A 21,229-nucleotide genomic window follows, 5' to 3' on the forward strand; every position below is an offset into this window, starting at 1 on the left:
ACCTATCCTTCTCAAACTCTTCCAAAATATAGTAGAGGGAGGAACACTCCCAAACTCATTCTATGAGGCCATCATTACCCTGATACCAAACCAGACAAAGATGTCACAAAGAAGAAAACTACAGGCCAATATTACTGATGAACATAGATGCAAAAATCCTCGACAAAATACTAGCAAACAGAATCCAACAGCACATTAAAAGGATCATACACCATGATCAAGTGGAGTTTATTCCAGGAATGCAAGGATTCTTCATTATATGGAAATCAATCAATGTGATACACCATATTAACAAATTGAAAGAGAAAAACCATATGATCATCTCAATAGATGCAGAGAAAGCTTTTGACAAAATTCAACACCCATTTATGATAAAAACCCTGCAGAAAGTAGGCATAGAGGGAACTTTCCTCTACTTAATAAAGGCCATATATGACAAACCCATGGTCAACATCATTCTCAACGGTGAAAAACTGCAACCATTTCCACTAAGATCAGGAACAAGACAAAGGTTGCCCACTCTCACCACTCTTATTCAACATAGTTTTGGAAGTTTTAGCCACAGCAGTCAGAGAAGAAAAAGAAATAAAAGGAATTCAAATCAGAAAAGGAGAAGTAAAGCTGTCACTGTTTGCAGATGACATGATACTATATATAGAGAATCCCAAAGACGCTACCAGAAAACTACCAGAGCTAATCAATGAATTTGGTGAAGTAGCAGGATACAAAATTAATGCACAGAAATCTCTGGCGTTCCTATACACTAATGATGAAATATCTGAAAATGAAATTAAGAAAACACTCCCATTTACCCTTGCAACAAAAAGAATAAAATATCTAGGAATAAATCTACCTAAGGAGACAAAAGTCCTGTATGCAGAAAACTATAAGACACTGATGAAAGAAATTAAAAATGATACAAACAGTTGGAGAGATATACCATGTTCTTGGATTGGAAGAATTAACATTGTGAAAATGACTATACTACCCAAAGCAATCTACAGATTCAATGCAATCCCTATCAAACTACCACTGGCATTTTTCACAATAGTAGAACAAAAAATTTCACAATTTGTGTGGAAACAAAAAAGACCCCGTATAGTCAAATCAGTCTTGAGAACGAAAAATGGAGCTGGAGGAATCAGGCTCCCTGACTTCAGACTATACTACAAAGGTACAGTAATCAAGAAAATATGGTACTGGCACAAAAACAGAAATATAAATCAATGGAACAGTATAGAAAGCCCAGAGATAAACCCACACACATATGGTCACCTTATCTTTGATAAAGGAGGCAAGAATGTACAGTGGAGAAAAGACAGCCTCTTCAATAAGTGGTGCTGGGAAAACTGGACAGGTATATTTAAAAGTATGAGATTAGAACACTCCTTAATACCATATAAAAAAGTAAGCTCAGGATGGATTAAAGATCTAAATGTAAGGTCAGAAACTATCAAACTCTTAAAGGAAAACATAAGTAGAACACTCTATGACATAAATCACAGCAAGATCATTTTTGACCCACCTCCTAGAGGAATGGAAATAAAAACAAAATAAACAAATGGAACCTAATGAAACTTCAAAGCTTTTGCACAGCAAAGGAAACCATAAATGAGACCAAAACACAACACTCAGAATGGGAGAAAATATTTGCAAATGAAGCAACTGACAAAGGATTAATCTCCAAAATTTACAAGCAGATTGTGCAGCTCAATAACAAAAAAACAAACAACCCAATCCAAAAATGGGCAGAAGACCGAAATAGACATTTCTCCAAAGAAGATATACAGACTGCCAACAAACGCATGAAAGAATGCTCAACATCATTAATCATTAGAGAAATGCAAATCAAAACTACAATGAGATATCATCTCACACCAGTCAGAATTGCCATCATCAAAAAATCTAGAAACAATAAATGCTGGAGACCGCGTGGAGAAAAGGGAACACTCATGCACTGCTGGTGGGAATGTAAATTGATACAGCCACTATGGAGAACAGTATGGAGTTTCCTTAAAAAACTACAAATAGAACTACCATACGACCCAGCAATCCCACTACTGGGCATATACCCTGAGAAAACCATAATTCAAAAAGAGTCATGTACCAAAATGTTCATGGCAGCTCTATTTACAATAGGAGATGGAAGCAACCTAAGTGTCCATCATCAGATGAATGGATAAAGAAGATGTGGCACATATATACAATGGAATATTACTCTACCATAAAAAGAAACAAAATTGAGATATTTGTAGTGAGGTGGATGGACCTAGAGTCTGTCATACAGAGTGAAGTAAGTCAGAAAGAGAAAAACAAGTACCGTATGGTAACACATATATATGTAATCTAAGGGGGGAAAAAAAAGGTCGTGAAGAACCTAGGGGTAATATGGGAGTAAAGACACAGACCTACTAGAGAATGGACTTGAGGATATGGGGAGGGGGAAGGGTAGGCTGTGACAAAGTGAGAGAGTGGCATGGACATATATACACTACCAAACTTAAAATAGATAGCTAGTGGGAAGCAGCCGCATGGCACAGGAAGATCAGCTGGGTGCTTTGTGACCAGCTAGAGGGGTGGGATAGGGAGGGTGGGAGGGAGGGAGACACAAGAGGGAATAGATATGGGAACATATGTATATGTATAACTGATTCACTTTGTTATAAAGCAGAAACTAGCACACCATCGTAAAGCAATTATACTACAATAAAGATGTTTAAAAAAAAAAGCATGACATAAGATATCTTTCATTGACAAGCTTTGGATTAGACACTCCATTTCTAGAAGCAAGATTGACTCAGGAAGCCCAGAGCACCAAGAAATGTTGGCCTGAGATAGGAGTAGTGGCTCTTCCACTTCCCTACCACCTCTCAGATCCACTGGCCCCAAATTTGTCCTGAGAGGGCATGGAACTTCCTCTGCTCTCCTCATGCAGAGTCTAACCTTATGAAAGCAGATTTGCTCCAGGAGGATTTGTAATTTAATCTGTTACAGTGTCACCATGGCAACATATTTCTGTCTCTTAAATGCCATTAGCCCAGGGGGCCAGGATTTGAAACTGCTTTACCCAGTGTCCTAGCTAGTGATTAACAAAAGATTGTGTTATAGGACACACAGGGCATACTGGGTGGTTCCAGGGCAAAGAAGGCTTATGTGATCTCGGGTGGCCTCAGCCTGCAGTGACTTGAAGCAGGGTTTCAGTTCCCAGCCAGTGATTGAGGTCAGTTTGGGGTTGTGAGAGCAACGAATCCTAGCCACTGGACCAGTGGTCAGTGACAAGGCCCTAGCCCTATGGCTTTGCAGAAAAGAATTTCCCCCAAAGAGAGAAAGTAGTGAAACAAGTATTTATTAAGAGAAAAAAAGAGTACATATGGATAGACACACAGGTGGACTCAGAGAGAGAGTCGCTCCTTCATAGCAGTTTGAATCACTTTTATGGGGCATTTCTTCCATGTTTTCTTTGACCAATCATTTTGATTTGCCTGGTTCAGAGTTCATATTTGGCATATCTCAGGATTTTCCCATGTGTGAGCATGCATCTCTTAGCCAAGATGGATTCTACCGAAGAGGCCTATGGGTAAGTGAGCATTAGTTGGCATCACTCCCCTTTTGACCTCCAAGAGCTTTTCTGCGCATGTGTAGTCGGAGAGGTCTCCTGACTTCAAGAATGAGGAATATGTGGTCTCTTATCTTCTATCTGGGCAGGGCCCTGCCTCCTCTCTCAATTGTCCTGTTATTCCCATCTCGTCTCAGAGTGTCGTCCACAAGAAACGAACTCAACTGTTTGCCCTGGGGACCCATCTGTCTCCTGCCTCATATGAACCTAATGTCCATTTCTCTTCCTTTAGGAGGGGCTGAGATTCCATTAAAGAATTGGGGCCTACCATATCCCTTCTTGCCTCACTGAACACATTATTACCTCCCAAGGGCACTAAAAGAGAAACCCAAAGGGATTGGAGAGTGTGCATTTGCATCTCCTGCAGAGCAGTAGGGGAGGGGTGTGTGTCATGTTAGCGTGGGGTGAAAGGACAGGGGATGAATGGAGAATATAAGGGAGAATTGGGGGAAGAAGCAGGGCTCTCCTCTTCTCCCCTTCTCTCCTCTCTCCATTCATTCAATAATTTGGGGGAGGAACAAAAGATACAGAGAGTTGATTTATCCACCTCAATTCTTGGGGCATGCATTAGTTCATACAAGGTCTCTCTTTCCTTTCATTTCACTTCTCTTCATTTCATTTTTCCTTCTCTTCCCTGACTCCACATATTTTCCTCCACATTATAGGTGTTTTAGATTGGGTTTTCTAGAAGCAGAGCTTGAGACCGAGATTCTTGTTCAGTGGTTTATTAAGAAGGAGCTCTCAAGAAATACTGGTTAGGTGAGCAGGATAGAGAAGCTGCTAAGGAAAGACCTACATCAAGTGATGTCTAGCTTCAACCTGATCCCATGGGGAGCTATAGAGCATGAATGGCATCACAAAGTGTTGGTTTTCCCTTCCTTATTCTGCTCACCTTACCTTGAGGCAAGGGAGCAAGTCTGTAATCTGTGGGGTTGAGGGTTGCCATGAGGCAGCCCTTCTCAGCTGAGGGCAGTTCTCCAAAGGAATGGGGCAACTGTGTGACATTGGCAGTCAACACTCACAGCAGCTGGGGGGATGGGCACTCCATGTCCTTGTGGTGTGTGTCTATTTATTATGGTAAAATACTTAGTGTACATTCAAGAACCATTTATTGAACCCCTATTCTGTGTCTAGTGCTATACTAAGAACTAGGAGTTATAGTTGTGATGAAAACAGACAGTATCACTCCCCTAAGTTAGAGTTAAATGGAGGAAATAGATATTAAACAACTATTTACAGAAATAAATAGCCAGAATCCACACATAGTAAGTACTGGGAAGGAGAAGCTCAGGTGTGACAAGAGATCATAAGGACAGGTGTACTCTGGGGAGAACAGACGGCCTTCTTGAATATATATGGACGTGACTTAGACATAAGTTGGCATTAACCAAGCAGAAAATGGGAAGGCAGGTGCTCCAGAAACAGTAAGAAGAGCATGAGGAAAGTCCTAAGGTAGAAAAGAATTCTGTGAGTTCAGGAAATGGCTGGGGCACAGTGAGCAAGGGAAGGGGGAGAAGGGGACACACAGCATAGGATGCTGGGCCTTGTAGGTCATGTTTAGGACTTAAGGTTATCACTGAAACTCAGTGAAAATCCATCAAAGTTTTCAGCAGGAAAGGGACCTGATCACTATGGCGGTTAAGCGGGGTAGGGTGACCAGTTTGGAGAAGGTGAATGGGAGCTGAGAGGCTCATAGAAGTCCAGGGAGAGATCCCCACAGCCTGGACTAGACTAGAGTGGTGGCAGTGGGCATGAGGAGAAGCAGCAGATTTCAGAAGAAGTAGCCATGAGTCTTGCTGATGATTTGGGAGTGGGGAGTGAGGGAAAGGCAAGCCTGACAACCAACTCCCATGTGAATTGAGGTGCCATTTTCTGAGGGTGAGATGCTGGGTAGGCAGCTGGGAGGATGTGTTTAGAACTCAGGGGATTGTGCCGAGCTGGAAATTTAAGTCCAGTGGTCATCAGCATGTAAGTGATACTTGGAACCCTGGGAGAGAGTATAGCTAGGGGAGAAAAGAAAAGAGAGACCACAAGCAAGGCCCAGGCAAAGGAAGGAAAACAGCAAAGTTTCAGGAGAAACCAGAGAGATAGGAGTAACAAAATTGTGGCACCAATGAACTCACTGGAGAAGCTTCAGGGAGGAGGGTCAAGTCTGGGGAACTTTGTTGTGTCAAGTCAGACAAGCCTGCAAATGTGGCTACAGGGAGATGCTGTGGAACCGTGAGGTCTGCTGGCAGCTTTCTCTGTGGGAGGCTTGGCTCGGAGGTGAGGGAATGAAGTGATGAAGACAACTCATTTAAATAAATTTGGTTATTTGTGGAGAAATAGGGCAGCCTCTGGACTGGGAGTCAAAGAGGAAACTGTTTAAGATGAGGGAGATGTTTGAGTGCTAGGAAGGAGCTGGTCTATGGGAGAGAAATCTACGGTATAGGAGAGTGAGGCGTTAATTACTAGAGGAAAGTTTGCAGTGGTGGGAGCAGGTAGGAGGCAGTCTACAGTCTCCATTATTTGGCCAATGTTGGGCCCATGCACAACAGTGTCCCATGCTAGGGGAGTGAAGAGCAGGGAAGAAGGGGTGGGAGCATTTTAAATGGCATTCAGGCCTGAGTCTGGGGTAGCAGACCCCCTCACTCTCCCAACCCTCTGGATCCTCAGTCCTGTTCTTTGCTGCTGACCCTGGGCAAAAGGTTATCATCCCCAGCTAGTCCTTAGGACCCTGCTTCCCATCCTTCACCCTCTCACCCTCCCCAGACACAGCTTCCTCATGCTGTTCTCAGGGTGACTTGTCCAAATAGCTACCCCCTAACTTCTCCATTTCCCCTGTCAAATGATTTCTCACGTCAGCTCTCTATAAAGAGACTTTATTTGAAAGGATTATTGAAGGGAAGAAAAGGTACTATTGAAAGGGAAAGGGAGTGGGGCAGAGGGAAAACACTCTGACCATAAAATCCGTGGGTTTCAATGGTTAGGCAAAGAGGGTTTTGTCTTTTATAGGGAGAAGGATAGAAAGAACAGGGGTAGGGACATGGGATAAAGGGGAGTGACAACATCAGACGGTGTATCAGAGGATAGTTTACGCTGAGGCCAGGATATTCTCAAGAGGGGCTGTATGCTGCTTCAAGTTGAGGGTAGGCAAAATTTCAGGGACCTGAGGGAAGGAGATGATCTTAAGCAAAGTTTGATTAACAAGCACTTTGTTCCTACTGATGATTGGGGGCAAGAAGTTCAGCCAATCACTTATGAGGCAAAGAATGGGAATCTGGAGGGCCTGTGTCTGGCCAAGGTGGGGGTAGCATCTGTGAGTCTTATCTAAGTCTTATGGGAAAGGGATGGTTGGGCTGTGTCTGAAAAAAATGCATAACCTAAAAGTTGAGAATTATATTTTATTTGGCAGATTTTCTGAGGACTAAACCCAGAAAACAGCTTCTCAGATCACTCTAAAGGACTACACCAAAGAGGTAAAGGAAGAGCCAGGATATATAGAAGTTTTGCAACAAACACCAGGTAGAACATCAAAAGATTACTGTTAATTAAAGAAAACCAGACATCTCAAGTTAATGAATTTAGTGCTTTTCTATGTATGGAAAGATGCAAGAGTCTGGGTTCATTGAAATCATTCCTTTGATACGCATCTTCGCTATCTAGGGCTAATATCCTGCTTCTCTCCATTCTGAATCCCCTCAAGGTGCAGGAGTAGCTGCAGTGGCTGAGGGACTGGCAGCAGGCAACCTCCTTGTCTCCATCCTGAGTTCCCTTAGAGCTCACTGTCAATAGTGGCTATAGTGGCTGATGGCTTGATGACCATTCTTCGCTGACATGGCAGGTAACATTTTTCATCCACAGTGCCTCCCCTTGGTAATAAGTTCAACAAATGTTTGGGAGGCTTTTTATGACAAATTTTGTCCCACAGCGCCAAGACGGCTCATTCCTAGATCAGGCAAGGATTCTGCTGATATGCCACTCAATGTGCTGATCTTTTTTGGATCAGGCCCTGTTGATAATCTAAAATTCTTTGGCTCTTCTATCTTACTAGTCTATTATGATCCAGGAAATGTTTTACCTTGTTGCTTCTTCCCATATCTAGATTTGCACTATTACAATTACTTTATGTGGAGTTTTTTATATATAATCAACAGTCTCAAGACTTTTAGCCGTCATTAATTTTGCTGGAGTCCTGGTTACACATTGGGTAATGCAAAAGACAATCTTATAAACTAGACAGGATAAGTAATAAAGTCATAGTGCAGCAGAGAGAGACACAATGAATAAACAATTTGGAAACAAAGAGAACAAATTAAGACAATAATTAGTATAACTAGTTGTAATCTGGTTGCAGTAAACCATCAAGTCTGCAAGGAGTCAGCTGGAGAAGACAAATTCTGGAATGATCAGGTAGAGAGAAAAAGATACATGTTTTATCTTTGTTTACAAAGGTATACTTATCAACTTGTGTGAGTCACAGCATAAGAGGAAAGGTTTTTCTGGAAAACAAAGATTAAAAGTCAGTATATTTCAGGACTTCCCTGGTGGTGCAGTGGTTAAGAATCTGCCTGCGGGCTTCCTTGGTGGCGCAGTGGTTGAAAGTCCGCCTGCTAATGCAGGGGACACGGGTTCGTGCCCCGGTCCGGGAGGATCCCACATGCCACGGAGCGACTGGGCCTGTGAGCCATGGCCACTGAGCCTGCGCATCCGGAGCCTGTGCACCACAGCGGGAGAGACCATGACAGTGAGAGGCCCGCGTACGGCAAAAAAAAAAAAAAAAAAAAGAATCTGCCTGCCTTTGCAGGAGGCACGGGTTTGAGCCCTGGCCCGGGAAGATCCCACATGCTGTGGAGCAACTAAGCCCATGCGCACAACTACTGAGCCCGAGTGCCACAACTACTGAAGCCTGCATACCTAGAGCCCATGATTCGCAACAAGAGAAGCCACCACAATGAGAAGCCAGTGCACCACAACGAAGAGCAGCCCCCACTCGTTGCAACTAAAGAAAGCCCAACTGCAGCAATGAAGACCCAACGTGGCCAAAAATGAATAAATAAACAAATAAATAATCTTATTTTAAAAAGTCAGTATATTTCAGAAAAAGTCATAAAATTATAAATCATATTTATCAGTTCATTCAGTACCATGTAATTAATTCCTGATGATCTGGATGAAATCGGGTTTTCCATTAGAGTTTTGTAAATTTTTTACCCAGTTTAGTGGTATGATCTAAAAGTTATCAGAACTTATATTTGTAAAAAAAAGTTCTTTTTATGAATTTTCTTTGATATCTTCATTTTATGAGTATCAGAGTAAAACAGTGACTGTGTATAAACAGCAAAAGACTACATGGTGAAAGATCTGGTCACAGTGAAATTGACAAGAAACTTGGATATTTCTTGGACATACATTTTAAGATAATAACTAGAATTGTGACTGATAACATTATCCCAGAGCATATCAGATTTTTAAGAATTCCATGTAAATTTTAGAATATCTGTATTAATGACATTTATCCATACAATATAACCAAAAGTTCATCTCCAATCATTTGACAATGCTTCTTAGGTAATTTAACATACAAAATAAACCAAATAATATTAATTTAATATTCCTCTCTGAGATGTCTCAGGGTTCCTTTGAAGCATCTCAGAGTTAGCTAGAGGTCAAAATAACTTGTTAGAATTTGATATTTGAGAAGTTTGTCAAAAATATCAAAAAGGCCTCAAAACACTTGATCAGATAGGATCATAGATCACTGTAGAACAATACTTATTCACTTAACCAAAGTGACAAAAGATTTAAGAAACAGAAAACCAAGTACAGATCACTGAAAGGCAAAAGAACTCACACAATCTGTTATCAAAAACAGTATTCCAAGAAAACTTTGTTCTCTTAATAGAGAGATAGGAACCAAGTCCAGTCTCGTACCAGCCTACTTTTAATAACAAAGCCCATTTACCTAATTACATTTAGTCTAATTCCAGCCTGACTATGTACAAAACTTCTTTTACAGGGCTCCCTTTCTGCAAACCTTCCACAACTTTTTGTGTCCATATTAGTTTGTCCCTTATTTTTTTTATCCAGAAATAACCAGCTTTAGGACAGAATTATTCTTTCCCCTTAACAAAATATATTTCCATACCTTCTTTTGCTGAAAACACACATCCTACTTCTTTGTATATGGAAATGTTCCCCTTATTATCTTTAGTAGATTTAATTACATACTACAAATATTAACCCTTAAAAATCTTAATCTCTAGCAAAAACCAACAAGCAGCAAGTAATTGTAAACTGTTTGTCATACTAGCATTTTCTGATTGGAGTATCCCATAACCTCTGAAACATATAATTTCTTTCCTCAATGAGGTACAATATACGTGTCTAATAAACCCAAATACCTTTAGTTTCCCTCTTGTAAGGAGACAAAAGTAGGTAAATTTAGACCTGTTTAGCAATTAAGTTTCCAGTATCTTATCTTATTTGAAGTGACCTAGATATTCAGTGAATTCCCATCAATTAACAAAACTCTTTACCAAAATCTGGAGAAACTAGATTAGACAGACGTACCCAAAGCGTAAGTATTCCTAAAGAGCTCACCTGAAAATTCTTATCTCATTTACATTTATTTTATAACCTATGAAAATATTACCAAACCAAGCTAATTTTGTTGTTGTTATTGACAAACTCTGTAACAGAAATATCATGAACGTATTGACATTCAGGATACCTAGGTACAATAAAAGTAAAACACGTCTATATTGATTAAACCAGTAAGCTTAAACTAGCTTAAGCTAGCATACCAGATGTTGATTTAATATTGTATTTCCTAGATCAGGTGAACCTGAAATTTATTCTGGCCGGGTTCTTTCATATTTAGAAATGTTTAGTTTGTAAGTGCTTACTTTTAAGTCAATTAAATAGAGCTCTTTTATACATTTAATTTTGATAATATTTTCCAGAGGTACAGACATCACATATAATGTACACACAGCCATATAAACAGACAAAACTAGAGATCTCATAGCTTCACTTTAAAAACTTTTTTATGGGGAATTCCCAGGTGGTCCAATGTTTAGGACTCTGCTCTTTCACTGCCTGGGGCCGGGGTTCAGTCCCTGGTTGGGGAACTAAGATCCCGCAAGCTATGTGACATGGCTAAAAAATAAATAAATAAATTTTAAAAATAAAAACTTAGTTATGAATCAGGTATTACAATTTAAACTTACTATTTTATAAATAACAGTTGGAATAAATTAAATTTGCTTGCTCAGATGACTAAGACTTTACTGTTTGTGGAAAAGACTTTTATGATTTGTATTTGTCCTTGATAAACCCTTAAGGAGAATATGAATTAGATTTTGGTTGAGGGAGCCTTTCTACTGGTTTCAGTTTAAAATGCCACCTTCTCCCTTTTTTCCCATTGGTTTCAGGTTCTACCTGATTGAGCTAATTCGGTTCAGTCTCAGGTCACTGTGGGCTGTATTTACATTTCTGATTTGTAGAGATTTGCAAGACAAAGACAGTTGCTTTTAATTCCCCAGAGAGCTGGTCTGTCACATAAATGATATTAAAAGATTGATTTGCCCAAATGTATTTTCTTTAAACCCCACATTTGTTTATTTATTTATTTTTGACTGTGTTGGGTCTTCGTTTCTGTGCGAGGGCTTTCTCTAGTTGTGGCAAGTGGGGGCCACTCTTCATCGCGTTGCTCTGGCCTCTCACTATCGCGGCCTCTCTTGTTGCGGAGCACAGGCTCCAGACGCGCAGGCTCAGTAGTTGTGGCTCACGGGCCTAGTTGCTCCATGGCATGTGGGATCTTCCCGGACCAGGGCTCGAACCCGTGTCCCCTGCATTAGCAGGCAGATTCTCAACCCCTGCACACCAGGGAAGCCCCAAATGTATTTTCTTTAATTTGTTTTTCTATATCAGTGAGAAGATTTCCAACTAAACTGAAATTTCAGAGCTCTGTGTTTTAGCACTTTAGGGTGGGTTTAATTTATCATGCCTTCAAAAACTTGTATAAGGCATTCAACAAAGGCTCTCTTTCTGAGTATACAAGTTAGACCCAGAGCAAAATCTCTATTTTTTTTTTTTTTGCTGTACGCGGGCCTCTCACTGTTGTGGCCCCTCCCATTGCAGAGCACAGGCTCCAGATGCGCAGGCTCAGCAGCCATGGCTCACGGGCCCAGGTGCTCCACGCCATGTGGGATCTTCCCGGACTGGGGCACGAACCCGTGTCCCCTGCATCGTCAGGTGGACTCTCAACCACTGCGCCACCAGGGAAGCCCAAAATCTCTATTATTATTAGCCCCCGAATATTAGCTCTCGGCTTTACTTTATCTTATATGGGCTCAGGTAACCCTATTGGTTTTCTTTAGTATGTTTAATTAATATTTCCCTAGGGGAAGATTCATATGCCCTCTTTTATAATACCAAGCAGGGGAAGCATTCTGCAGTGAAACATGTCTATCCCACAATATAATTAAGCAAAAGTGATGTAACAATTTTGTCGTGGTCTGAACGCAGGTTGGAAAATAATTTCCAGACATAAGGCAGAATGTAAAGGAGATAGAACTTATTAGAGGGAAGGGTCACTGCCAGAACAGCAGGCCAACTTCCTTGTAGTCTGGAAGAGTTGAGCCTGAACATGTGCTATTGATCAGTTTTTGTAGGCGTTGCCCAGGTGGGCTCAGGAATTTCCTAACCTTGACAACATGGTGGGGAGGGTGATTAAGGGTCCAGTAGGGGGTGTAACGCTGAAACTTTTTCAGGCAGGGACGTCCTTTGTCCTTGATGCACCATTGTCCTTGGAGCATCACCTATCTTATATAAAGCCCATTTAAATATACAAATTTTTATAAATTTTCATCTCAATTTTATCAACTTTTATACTTTTAACGTTAGTTTCCATTCAGATCCAATCAACAAGTGTTGGTCTTACAAGGAGTCCTAGAAGCCTTTCTTTTTATCCTGACCTTTTCATCTATTTTTGTATAAAAGTTTCTGGAGGGGTTGAGCCAAGGTACTCTGGCCCTTTTGTCAATCCTTTAACTTGATTAATTGGCCTAAATATCGCCCCAAGTAATTGTTGATCAGGTATCTCTGTAATTTTTTCCCAGCCTTTTAAATATATATATAACTGGGGTAAATAAAGAAGACTTGTTTGGAGCCCTTTATTGTTGGGGGTCAATAGGGGGGTCCCTCTGGCCCATCCAACCTTAGGTAATATTGTATCAAACCTTTGATTTAATCCCATTAACATCTGTTTTATTTATCCCATTTTAAAATAACCATCTAAAGATTTCTTTATCCATTTGAAATAAGTCCCTTTAAAATTTCTACCTTGTTGGGAAAAAGTGTCTATACTTTCCCTTCAGTTATTTTTCCTTATTTTCCATTTAATCAACCTAATTAACATTAATTATTCTAATGTTTTTATTAACATCTGTAAGATCTGCTGAGGAGAAGAGGAGAACACAAATAAGTCTTCCCAAACTGGTTTTTCTTGCTTGTTTTAAACTAAGGGAGTTCTTAAGTTAACCATTTTATATATATATATAAATTTAATATAATTTGATTAATTTTCCCACAGGTACCAATAAAATAGCTGTTTATAATGAGAGGTCTATAGAAATTTACCAATTTAAAGTTTTTTCAGTTTGAAGGATCCATCATTTGGCTATTAATGAGATATATCTTAATAGTGATTCAAACCAATGAGACACAAGAGGGTTCCCCACAAGAGAGTGTTAAGGATGCTGCCTAAACAAGATCTGGAAAGTTTACTCCAAAAAATACTTTAAGAAAGTAAAGGTCTTTATTGTACAGGCTGACACAATGAAGGTTAAGATGGCAAAAAGCCCCTGAGAGTTGGTACAGTCACACAAAAGACTACTCAGAATCCCAGTCTATTCAGTTGGCTGCCAAATGTATACCATATGTGTACCATTTTCATGGCAGAGACCAAATTCTCAAAATACACACAGGCTCATGCACACACACACACAACTCCGAAGATCAGGTAGAACATTTACATGTCAAAGACACAGGAAGAGAAATGCAAGTTCCCCCTAGAAGGGCTTTGTTTCTCTAAGGTCAGAATTCTGAAAAGATGTTTTATCAAGACAGTTTTTTCTAACTTAGCTGTGTACACTATAAAATAGCCCCATTTTAGTCATTTTCAGGGCAAAATTTTCTTTAGTTCCCAATTAAGCAAGTACTTGGAAGTGTAAGTTTTGTATGTACATAAACCTTTCCAGGGTATTGGAGGCTGGCAATATGTTGTCCCTTTTACTTTTGTTTTGAAAGCCTTGCTCCCCATTCTGAGGTTGGTTTGTTGAAATAAAATCAAAATCACTTGTGAGAATAATGTGATGCGCCAATGTGCTGCTTGTGAGCTTAACTGCTCTACATTTTACCCCAGAGTCATTTCAGCTCCTCTATGTGTCTTGGGTTCTTCCTCTGTTATTATAAGACCACTATGGGTGCCCAGATCATGGAATGGCCAGTTCTTATTCATGTCCCTGGCAGAGCAAGCTTTAATTAAAATGAATGGGTTTCCCTATAGGGACTGCAGCATGGTATGAGGACTTGCTTCCACCACTTTTGCGAGTTTCTCAATTACCTGAGGAAGCAATTGCTGGCTGAGAGGAGATGTCCCCTTCTTCAGAGCTGAAAGCTCTCATACGATTTCAGTTTTATTTCAGCAAACTCTATTAAGGTAGCCAATTCAAGGAAAAATGACGGGTCAGTCTTCCCCCTAATTACCCAGTCCAACCTATTCAGTGTTCTTTTAAATGACCAAAGTCTTCCCAGTCTTTCACCTGAGGATAAAACCACCATGTTTAAACTGAGCAAAATCTTTCTCAGTGTCTTTCACAGAGGATAGCCCAGGTACTTCTTCTTGAAACTAAATTTCAAGGACAACCTACTCCTCCAGAGAGGAGTTTAACACGACTGAATAAAATTTAGGATTATCAACCAATAATGGGAGATCCATGAACCAGGATAGACTCACCCAAATATGCCTGGACTCTCCGAGGAGGTAGACAGGACCAAGAGACTTCTGCTTGTACCAGGCTCCAGATCCTCGTAGAGTTCAGGCAAAGGAGGGAGATCTGCTCTGGGTCCCTTTGTGGTTGCCAAAATTGTTGACTGAAAAAAAATACACAACCTAAAAGTTGAGAATTATGTTGTATAAGGAGGATTTTCTGAGAACTAAAGCTTGGAAAACAGTCTCTCAGATCACTCTGAGGGACTGGGCTGAAGACGTAAGGGAAGAGCCAGGATATATAGGAGTTTTGCAACAAAAACCAGGTAGTCAGGATATCAAAAGATTACTGTTAAGTAAAGAAAACCAGACATCTCAAGTTAATGAATTTAGTGTTTTTCTATGCTGGGAAGATACGAGTCTGGGCTCATTGAAATCATTCCTTTAATATGCACCTTAGCTATCTAGGGCCAATATCCTGTTCTCTCCATCCTGAATACCCTCAGGGTGCACAGTTGAAGGTGGCTGCAGTGGCTGAGGGATTGGCAGCAGGCAACCTCTTTGTCTCCATCCTGAATTTCCTTAGAGCTCACTGTCAGTAGTGGCTGTAGTGGCTGATGTCTTGATGAACACAGTATCCTTTGTTTGCGGATATGGCAGGTAACATTTTTCATCTACTGCTGCACCCCACAGGCCAGCAAGCTCTATAGTTGCCCAGCCTCAAGACCTAAGAAAGAGCCCACAGTCAGCAACAGAGACATCAATGGTTTATTAGATAGGGGATCTTACATGTCCAAAGCAAGATCCCGAGCAACAGCCTACTGTATATGGCAGATGGCAGGCAGGACATGGCCACAGCCCTTGCTATGGGAGTGGGTGTATTACCAGTTATAGGGGGAATTGATTTCAGGTTGGCTCTTTGGTTACCAGGAAAAACAGCAGAAGGGCACGTTCCTCAGAGCCTCTTTGATAAACTTGCAGGGTAGAGCCATTCTGATCTAAAGATTAGAACAATCACTACGTAGGGTGGGATGAGAGAGTATGGGGGTTAGGGGGTGGGGGGCTGGGTTGTGGGGAACAAGCATATATACAGTTACTGATTAGGCTCTATGGCTAAGAGGGAAGGTCAGTCAGGTGAGTAAGGTGTAGGTCAAGCAGGGGCTGGTCAAGGAGGGGTGTAGAGAGAGCAAGAGAACTGCCATCTTGCATGGTTTCCAGGAAAACAAAAGTGTGAGGGGATTTCTTAACCATTGTAGTTTTCTAGGAGCTCAGGTAAAGTTCAACATTGTTCTTCCTTATCCCTGCCCGCCCCATTCACAGTTCCCATTGCTTAGAGCAGCAGATTTGTGCTGGATGTTAAGAAATCTGTCCCTTCATTAATAGCCTCTCAGGGGTGTGAGGCTGCTTAGACCTTTCTACATTATGTGAGGAGAATTGACATCTCCTGGGGGTTTGTTTGAAAGGTCCAGCTTCCAGGCTCAACTGTGAGCCACTAGTGGGGATGGAAGCGTAGGCCTTCAACCTCAGCAGCTTCACTTCTGCAGGCTTCTGCTGCCCTCAGCTCTGTGCCTCTGAGGGTGAGGAGTTGGTTGCCCAGGTAACTTGGCCCTCAGGTGATCAATTCACCCCAGCATGGCTGCAGGTGCTTGACCATCTTCCCCTTTCCATCCTCCTACTTAACTGTACTTAGTTGCTAAGTCAGTGTTTAGTAGGGCTGGGTTGGTGTTTAAGGTGAGGGTTTTGGCCATTTTGGTGAGTTACTCAGTTCTCCTGGGTCTCTCCCATGTAAAATGTTGTTAAACTTTTGTTTGATTTTCTCATGTTAATCTGTCCCATGTCAGCTTAATTCTTAGACCAGCCAGAAGAACCTAGAAGGGTAGAGGAAAATTTTTTCTTCCCTGACAGGATAAATGTACCTCCCAGGTAATTCTAATGGGCACCCAGGGGTGAGACCCAATGCTCTCAATGTTCACTGAGAACAGTGCTTCTCAAGCTGCAGTGTGCCTAGAGGATCTCGTCCAAATGCAGATTCTCATCAGCAGGCCTGGGGTGGGGCCTGGCATTTCTATCAGGTTCCCAGAGGGTACCAGTGCTGTGGTTTTGGGGATCACACTTAAAAGTAGTGAAGTCTAGACAGAACAATGGCTCCACAGCAGAATCCCAGGGGAGCTTTAAAAGTTACCAATGGCTAGGCCCCATCCCTCATTCTGAAGTAAGTGTGTGGAGCGAGGCTCAGGCACTAGGAATTTTAAATGCTCCTTTAGGTGATTCCAATGTGCAGCCAGGGTTGAGAACTGCTGATTTAAAATGATGGGATGCAGTGCTTTTAATAGCGTTGATATCATTCCATGCCTTACCTCCCTTGCTGCTGTCTTTTTGCTCCAAACTGAGCCTTCTAAATGCCCCATTCGAGGTTCCAGGATAATCTATGGAAGCCAGAAGTCCCTAAACCACCTTTGTGCATCCCTTATTCCTCCTTCTTCCCAGAAGTGTTCATCAGTGAGTCCTCCTCATTAGTCTGGACAGGGACAAGGTATTAAAGCACTCCCTGAGATAAAGTTTTTGAGAATGATATGCCATCCTGATAGAGGTTTGAGTGGTGGATAGGTGCAGAGTCAAAGTCCTCTTTCATCCTACCATCTCCACTGTGGGCTGCAGCACATTTGGGGGCTTGCTTCTCACTTTCTCCCCTCCGCCCAACTCAGAGCAGGGGCCTGTATAGCTCTACCTGACCTCCTCTTGGTCCAGGAGTCCTATCCATGGCATCTGGACCCACTTCAGTGATGCTGACTGGCACTGGCCCAGTGCCACATGCTGCTCAGCTGGATACTCCCTGGGGTGGTGGGGTCCACCTCCCTGCTGTTCTAACCTTGAATCACACTTTTGTAGTCATTTAGCCTCTGACCTGGTCAACAATTCCAGAGCCAATATAGCCTATCAGATGGGTAACCCTACCCTCAGGCCTCAGATTCTCCCCTATCCCTCTCACTGCATAAGGAATCCAACCAAATTTTGAGATAGGATTACCAACTCTGCTTTACCACTAGCTCCCTGCTTCCCAATCCTTGTCACCTCTCCCAGAGTCTCCAATTATTTCTAGGACTGTCTTAATACATAAAAGCTACTCAAAGCAAAATTTGTTGGAAATCAATTTTATTCATTAAGGTGTACAATTAGGGCACTTCTAGTGATGGAGGAAAATCAAACAACAATGGGATACATTGCACTGAAAAGGGGGTTTTCTCTGCTGAAGCCATTATTGGAATGAGTGCCATTAATTTTATAAAAAAAGGTATCATATGCAGAAAGGCTCTAACAACCACTTTAGGTGATTTGGAGCCTTTACTTGTTATGAAGTGTGGAAACTGAGGATGGAGAGGCCTGTTGCAGTGTGCCCATTCCCAGACCTGGAATGGGAGAGATCTTTGAAGCTGCACTCATCAGGTGGCTTTGATCCTCCCAGTCCTAGAGATAAAGACAAGATGAGGGAGATATTAATATTATTATTTATACTTATGTAACTTACATTTGGGGACTCTTTTGTAAATTGCTTAAGGCACTACTGATTTATATGTAATTTCACTTCTCGTAGCATCACTTCTGGGTGGAGGATAAAGGCTTTAGGTAGTTCCAAGAGTGCTCATTAAGCCAAGTCTAATGGGAACAAATGTTCCCTTTACAGTTTGGCTTTTATGGGAAATTACATCTTTAGTAGAAACTTGTGTGCTTTAGTGACCTAGGATGGTGGTTTTTGAAAGATTTCCCTGTTGAAAACATATATGGAGAATGTATTGGAGTGAGTCACAGGCAGCTTGGAAAAGTGGTGGCCTGGATTATGGTTTTGACAGAGGGTCTCCACTAGAAAAAAAGGTGATTCAAATATAAAATATATCATCATTATTTTTTTTTAATAAGTTTATTTATTTATTTTTGGCTGCTTTGGGTCTTCGTTGCAGTGCACGGGCTTCTCATTGCAGTGGCTTCTCTTGCTGTGGAGCACGGGCTCTAGGCACGCGGGCTTCAGTAGTTGTGGCACGTGGGCTCTAGAGCTCAGGCTTAGTAGTTGTGGTGCACGGGCTTAGTTGCTCCGTGGCCTGTGGGATCTTCCCGGACCAGTGCTCGAACCCGTGTCCCCTGCATTGGCAGGCGGACACTCAACCACTGCGCCACCAGGGAAGACTTGATGCCTTTTTTTTAAATAAGAAAAGAAACAAAACACTTTTTTTTTTGAAATACCTATAAATTCACTAGAAGTTTCAAAGAAATTTACACAGAGATTCCATGTGGGCTTTACCCAGCTTCCTCCAAAAATAACAGAGTTATAGTACAATATCAAAACCAGAAAATTGACAGTGGCACAAACCACAGAATGTATTCAGATTTCACCAGTTATATATGCACTCCTTAGAACGTGTTTGTGTATAGCTCTTAAGTAATTTGATCACATGTGTAACCTCAAGATACTCAACTTACACCATCACTTCAACACTCCCTCATAATTCTTTATAGCCCCACCCACACATACCCTAATTCCCATCTCTAACCCTTGGCTACCACTACTCTCTTCTCCATTTCTATATTTATGCCATATATATATGATATTGGCTTTCTTCATTCAGCATAATTTTCCTTAGTATTCATCCAAGTTTTTGTGTATATCAGTAATTAATTCCTTTTTATTGCTGAGTCGTATTCCATGGTATGAATGTGTCAAAGTTTTTTAACCATTCACCCTTTGAAGGACATCTGAGTAGTTTCTGGTTTGGACAATAAATACAAATAAAACTGCTACAAATATTTGTGTGCAAGTTTCTGTTTGAAAATACATTTTTGCTTCTTTGGGATGATATATGCCTAAGACACAATTGCTAATCATAAGGTAATCCCATTTTTCAGTATTTATTTATTTATTTATTTTTTTGGCTGCACCACATGGCTTGCAGGAATCTCAGTTCCCTGACCAGTGATTGAACCCAGGCCACAGCAGTGAAAGCCTGGGGTTCTAACCACTAGGTGACCAGGGAACTCCCCTGTTTTTCAGTTTTAAGAGGAAATTCCAAATTATTTTCTAGATTGACTGCACCATTTAACAGCCTCACCAACAATGTATGAGTGATTCAGTTTCTCTGCATCCTCACTAATATTTAGTATCACTGTTTTTTATTTTAGTCATTCTGATAGGTATATAGTGATACCTCACTGTGGTTTTAATTTGCATTTCTCTAATGCCATATGATGCTGAATATTGTTTCATATACTTACTTGCAACAGAATCTCCTTCAGTAAAGTGTTAATGTTTTTTGCCCATTTTCTAATTTGATTGTTTGCTTTTTTATTGTTGATTTTTGAGAAGTCTTTATATATTCTAGATACTAGCTCTTTGTCAGATATGTAGTTTGTAAATATTTTTCTCTCTTTTCATCTGCTGCACAGGGAGTTTTACAGAACAAAATTTTAAATTTTTTATAAGATCTAATGTATCAATTTTTGCTTTATGGATTTCCTTTTATGGTTTGTGCTTTTGGTGTCAAGCCCAAGGACTTGACTTTTGGCCTAGTCCCAAGTCCCAAAGATTTTCTCCTGCTCTTTTCTAGGAAAAATATATAAATGGAGGTTTATTTTTTTGCCAACAGATTTTCAATTCCTTCAGCACCATTTATTGAAAATGAATACATTGGATTCCTTTTGCTACTTTGTTAAAAATTAGGCATATTTATGTAGATTTATTTCTGTGTTGTCCACTATTTTCCATTGATCTATGTATCTACCACTCCACCAATCCCACAGTCTTAATTACTATAGCTTCTTTCTCAAAATTATTTTGTGTATTAAAAAAAAAAAGCAGCGCTTTGAGGAAGATGCGGTCACCACTGCAGTGGAGCCCGGGGACTCCTGCTTCTGCACCTGACTCACCACTGTTTGCTCTCACCCAGGAACCAGTCAGTCAGGAAGCTGGACCACAGTCATAGCCTAGCGGAAAGACTTCCCTGGAGCCAGAGGTAGCGATTCACTGGATTAGAATCACCCTCACCAGCTGCAACACGAAGTCTTTGGAGAAGGTATGTGATGACCTAATCAGAGGCGAGAAGGAAAAGAATCTCAGAGTGAAAGGACTGTTTCATACGCCTACCAAGACTCTGAAAATAACTACTAGGAAAACTCCTTGTCATGAAGGTTCCAAATGAGGATCCACAAGTGACTCATTGACCTGCACAGTCCTTCTGAGATTAAGCAGATCATTTCCATCAGTATTGAGCCAGGAGTCAAGGTTGAAGTCACAATTGCTGATGCTTAAATCAACATTTTTAATAAATTGATAATCAGTTGTTAAAAAAAGAGAGCAAAATAAGCCCAAAACAAACAATAAGAAGAAAAAATAAAAAGCAGAAATAGATTGGAAAAAAGAAAACAATAGAGAAAATAAGTGAAATAAAAAGCTGGTTCTTTGCATACAAATGGCCACAGGCACATGAAAATTTGCCCAACAGTGTAATTATTAGAGACATGCATTCAAAACTGCAATGAGGTATCACCTTACACTGGTCAGAATGGCCATCACAAAAAGACTACAAACTATAAATGTTGGAAAGGGTGTGGACAAAAGGGAACTATCCTACACTGTTGGTGGGACTGTTAAG

General features: G+C 40.9%; 1 protein-coding gene across 1 annotated transcript; it reads left to right on the forward strand.

The window, feature by feature from the left end:
* Window positions 1-3,551: 3,551 nt before the first annotated feature.
* Window positions 3,552-21,142, forward strand: LOC309973516 (small ribosomal subunit protein uS10-like; the record flags this gene model as incomplete). Its single annotated transcript, XM_082857804.1, is given in 4 exon segments — window positions 3,552-3,577; window positions 20,566-20,761; window positions 20,764-20,787; window positions 20,791-21,142. Coding segments are annotated over 4 exon segments (342 nt in total). The 3' UTR covers window positions 20,887-21,142.
* Between the last annotated feature and the right edge of the window lie 87 nt (window positions 21,143-21,229).

Source organism: Leucopleurus acutus, assembly GCF_964270905.1.
Source record: "Leucopleurus acutus genome assembly, chromosome: 16".
In the NCBI taxonomy this organism is placed as follows: domain Eukaryota; kingdom Metazoa; phylum Chordata; class Mammalia; order Artiodactyla; family Delphinidae; genus Leucopleurus; species Leucopleurus acutus.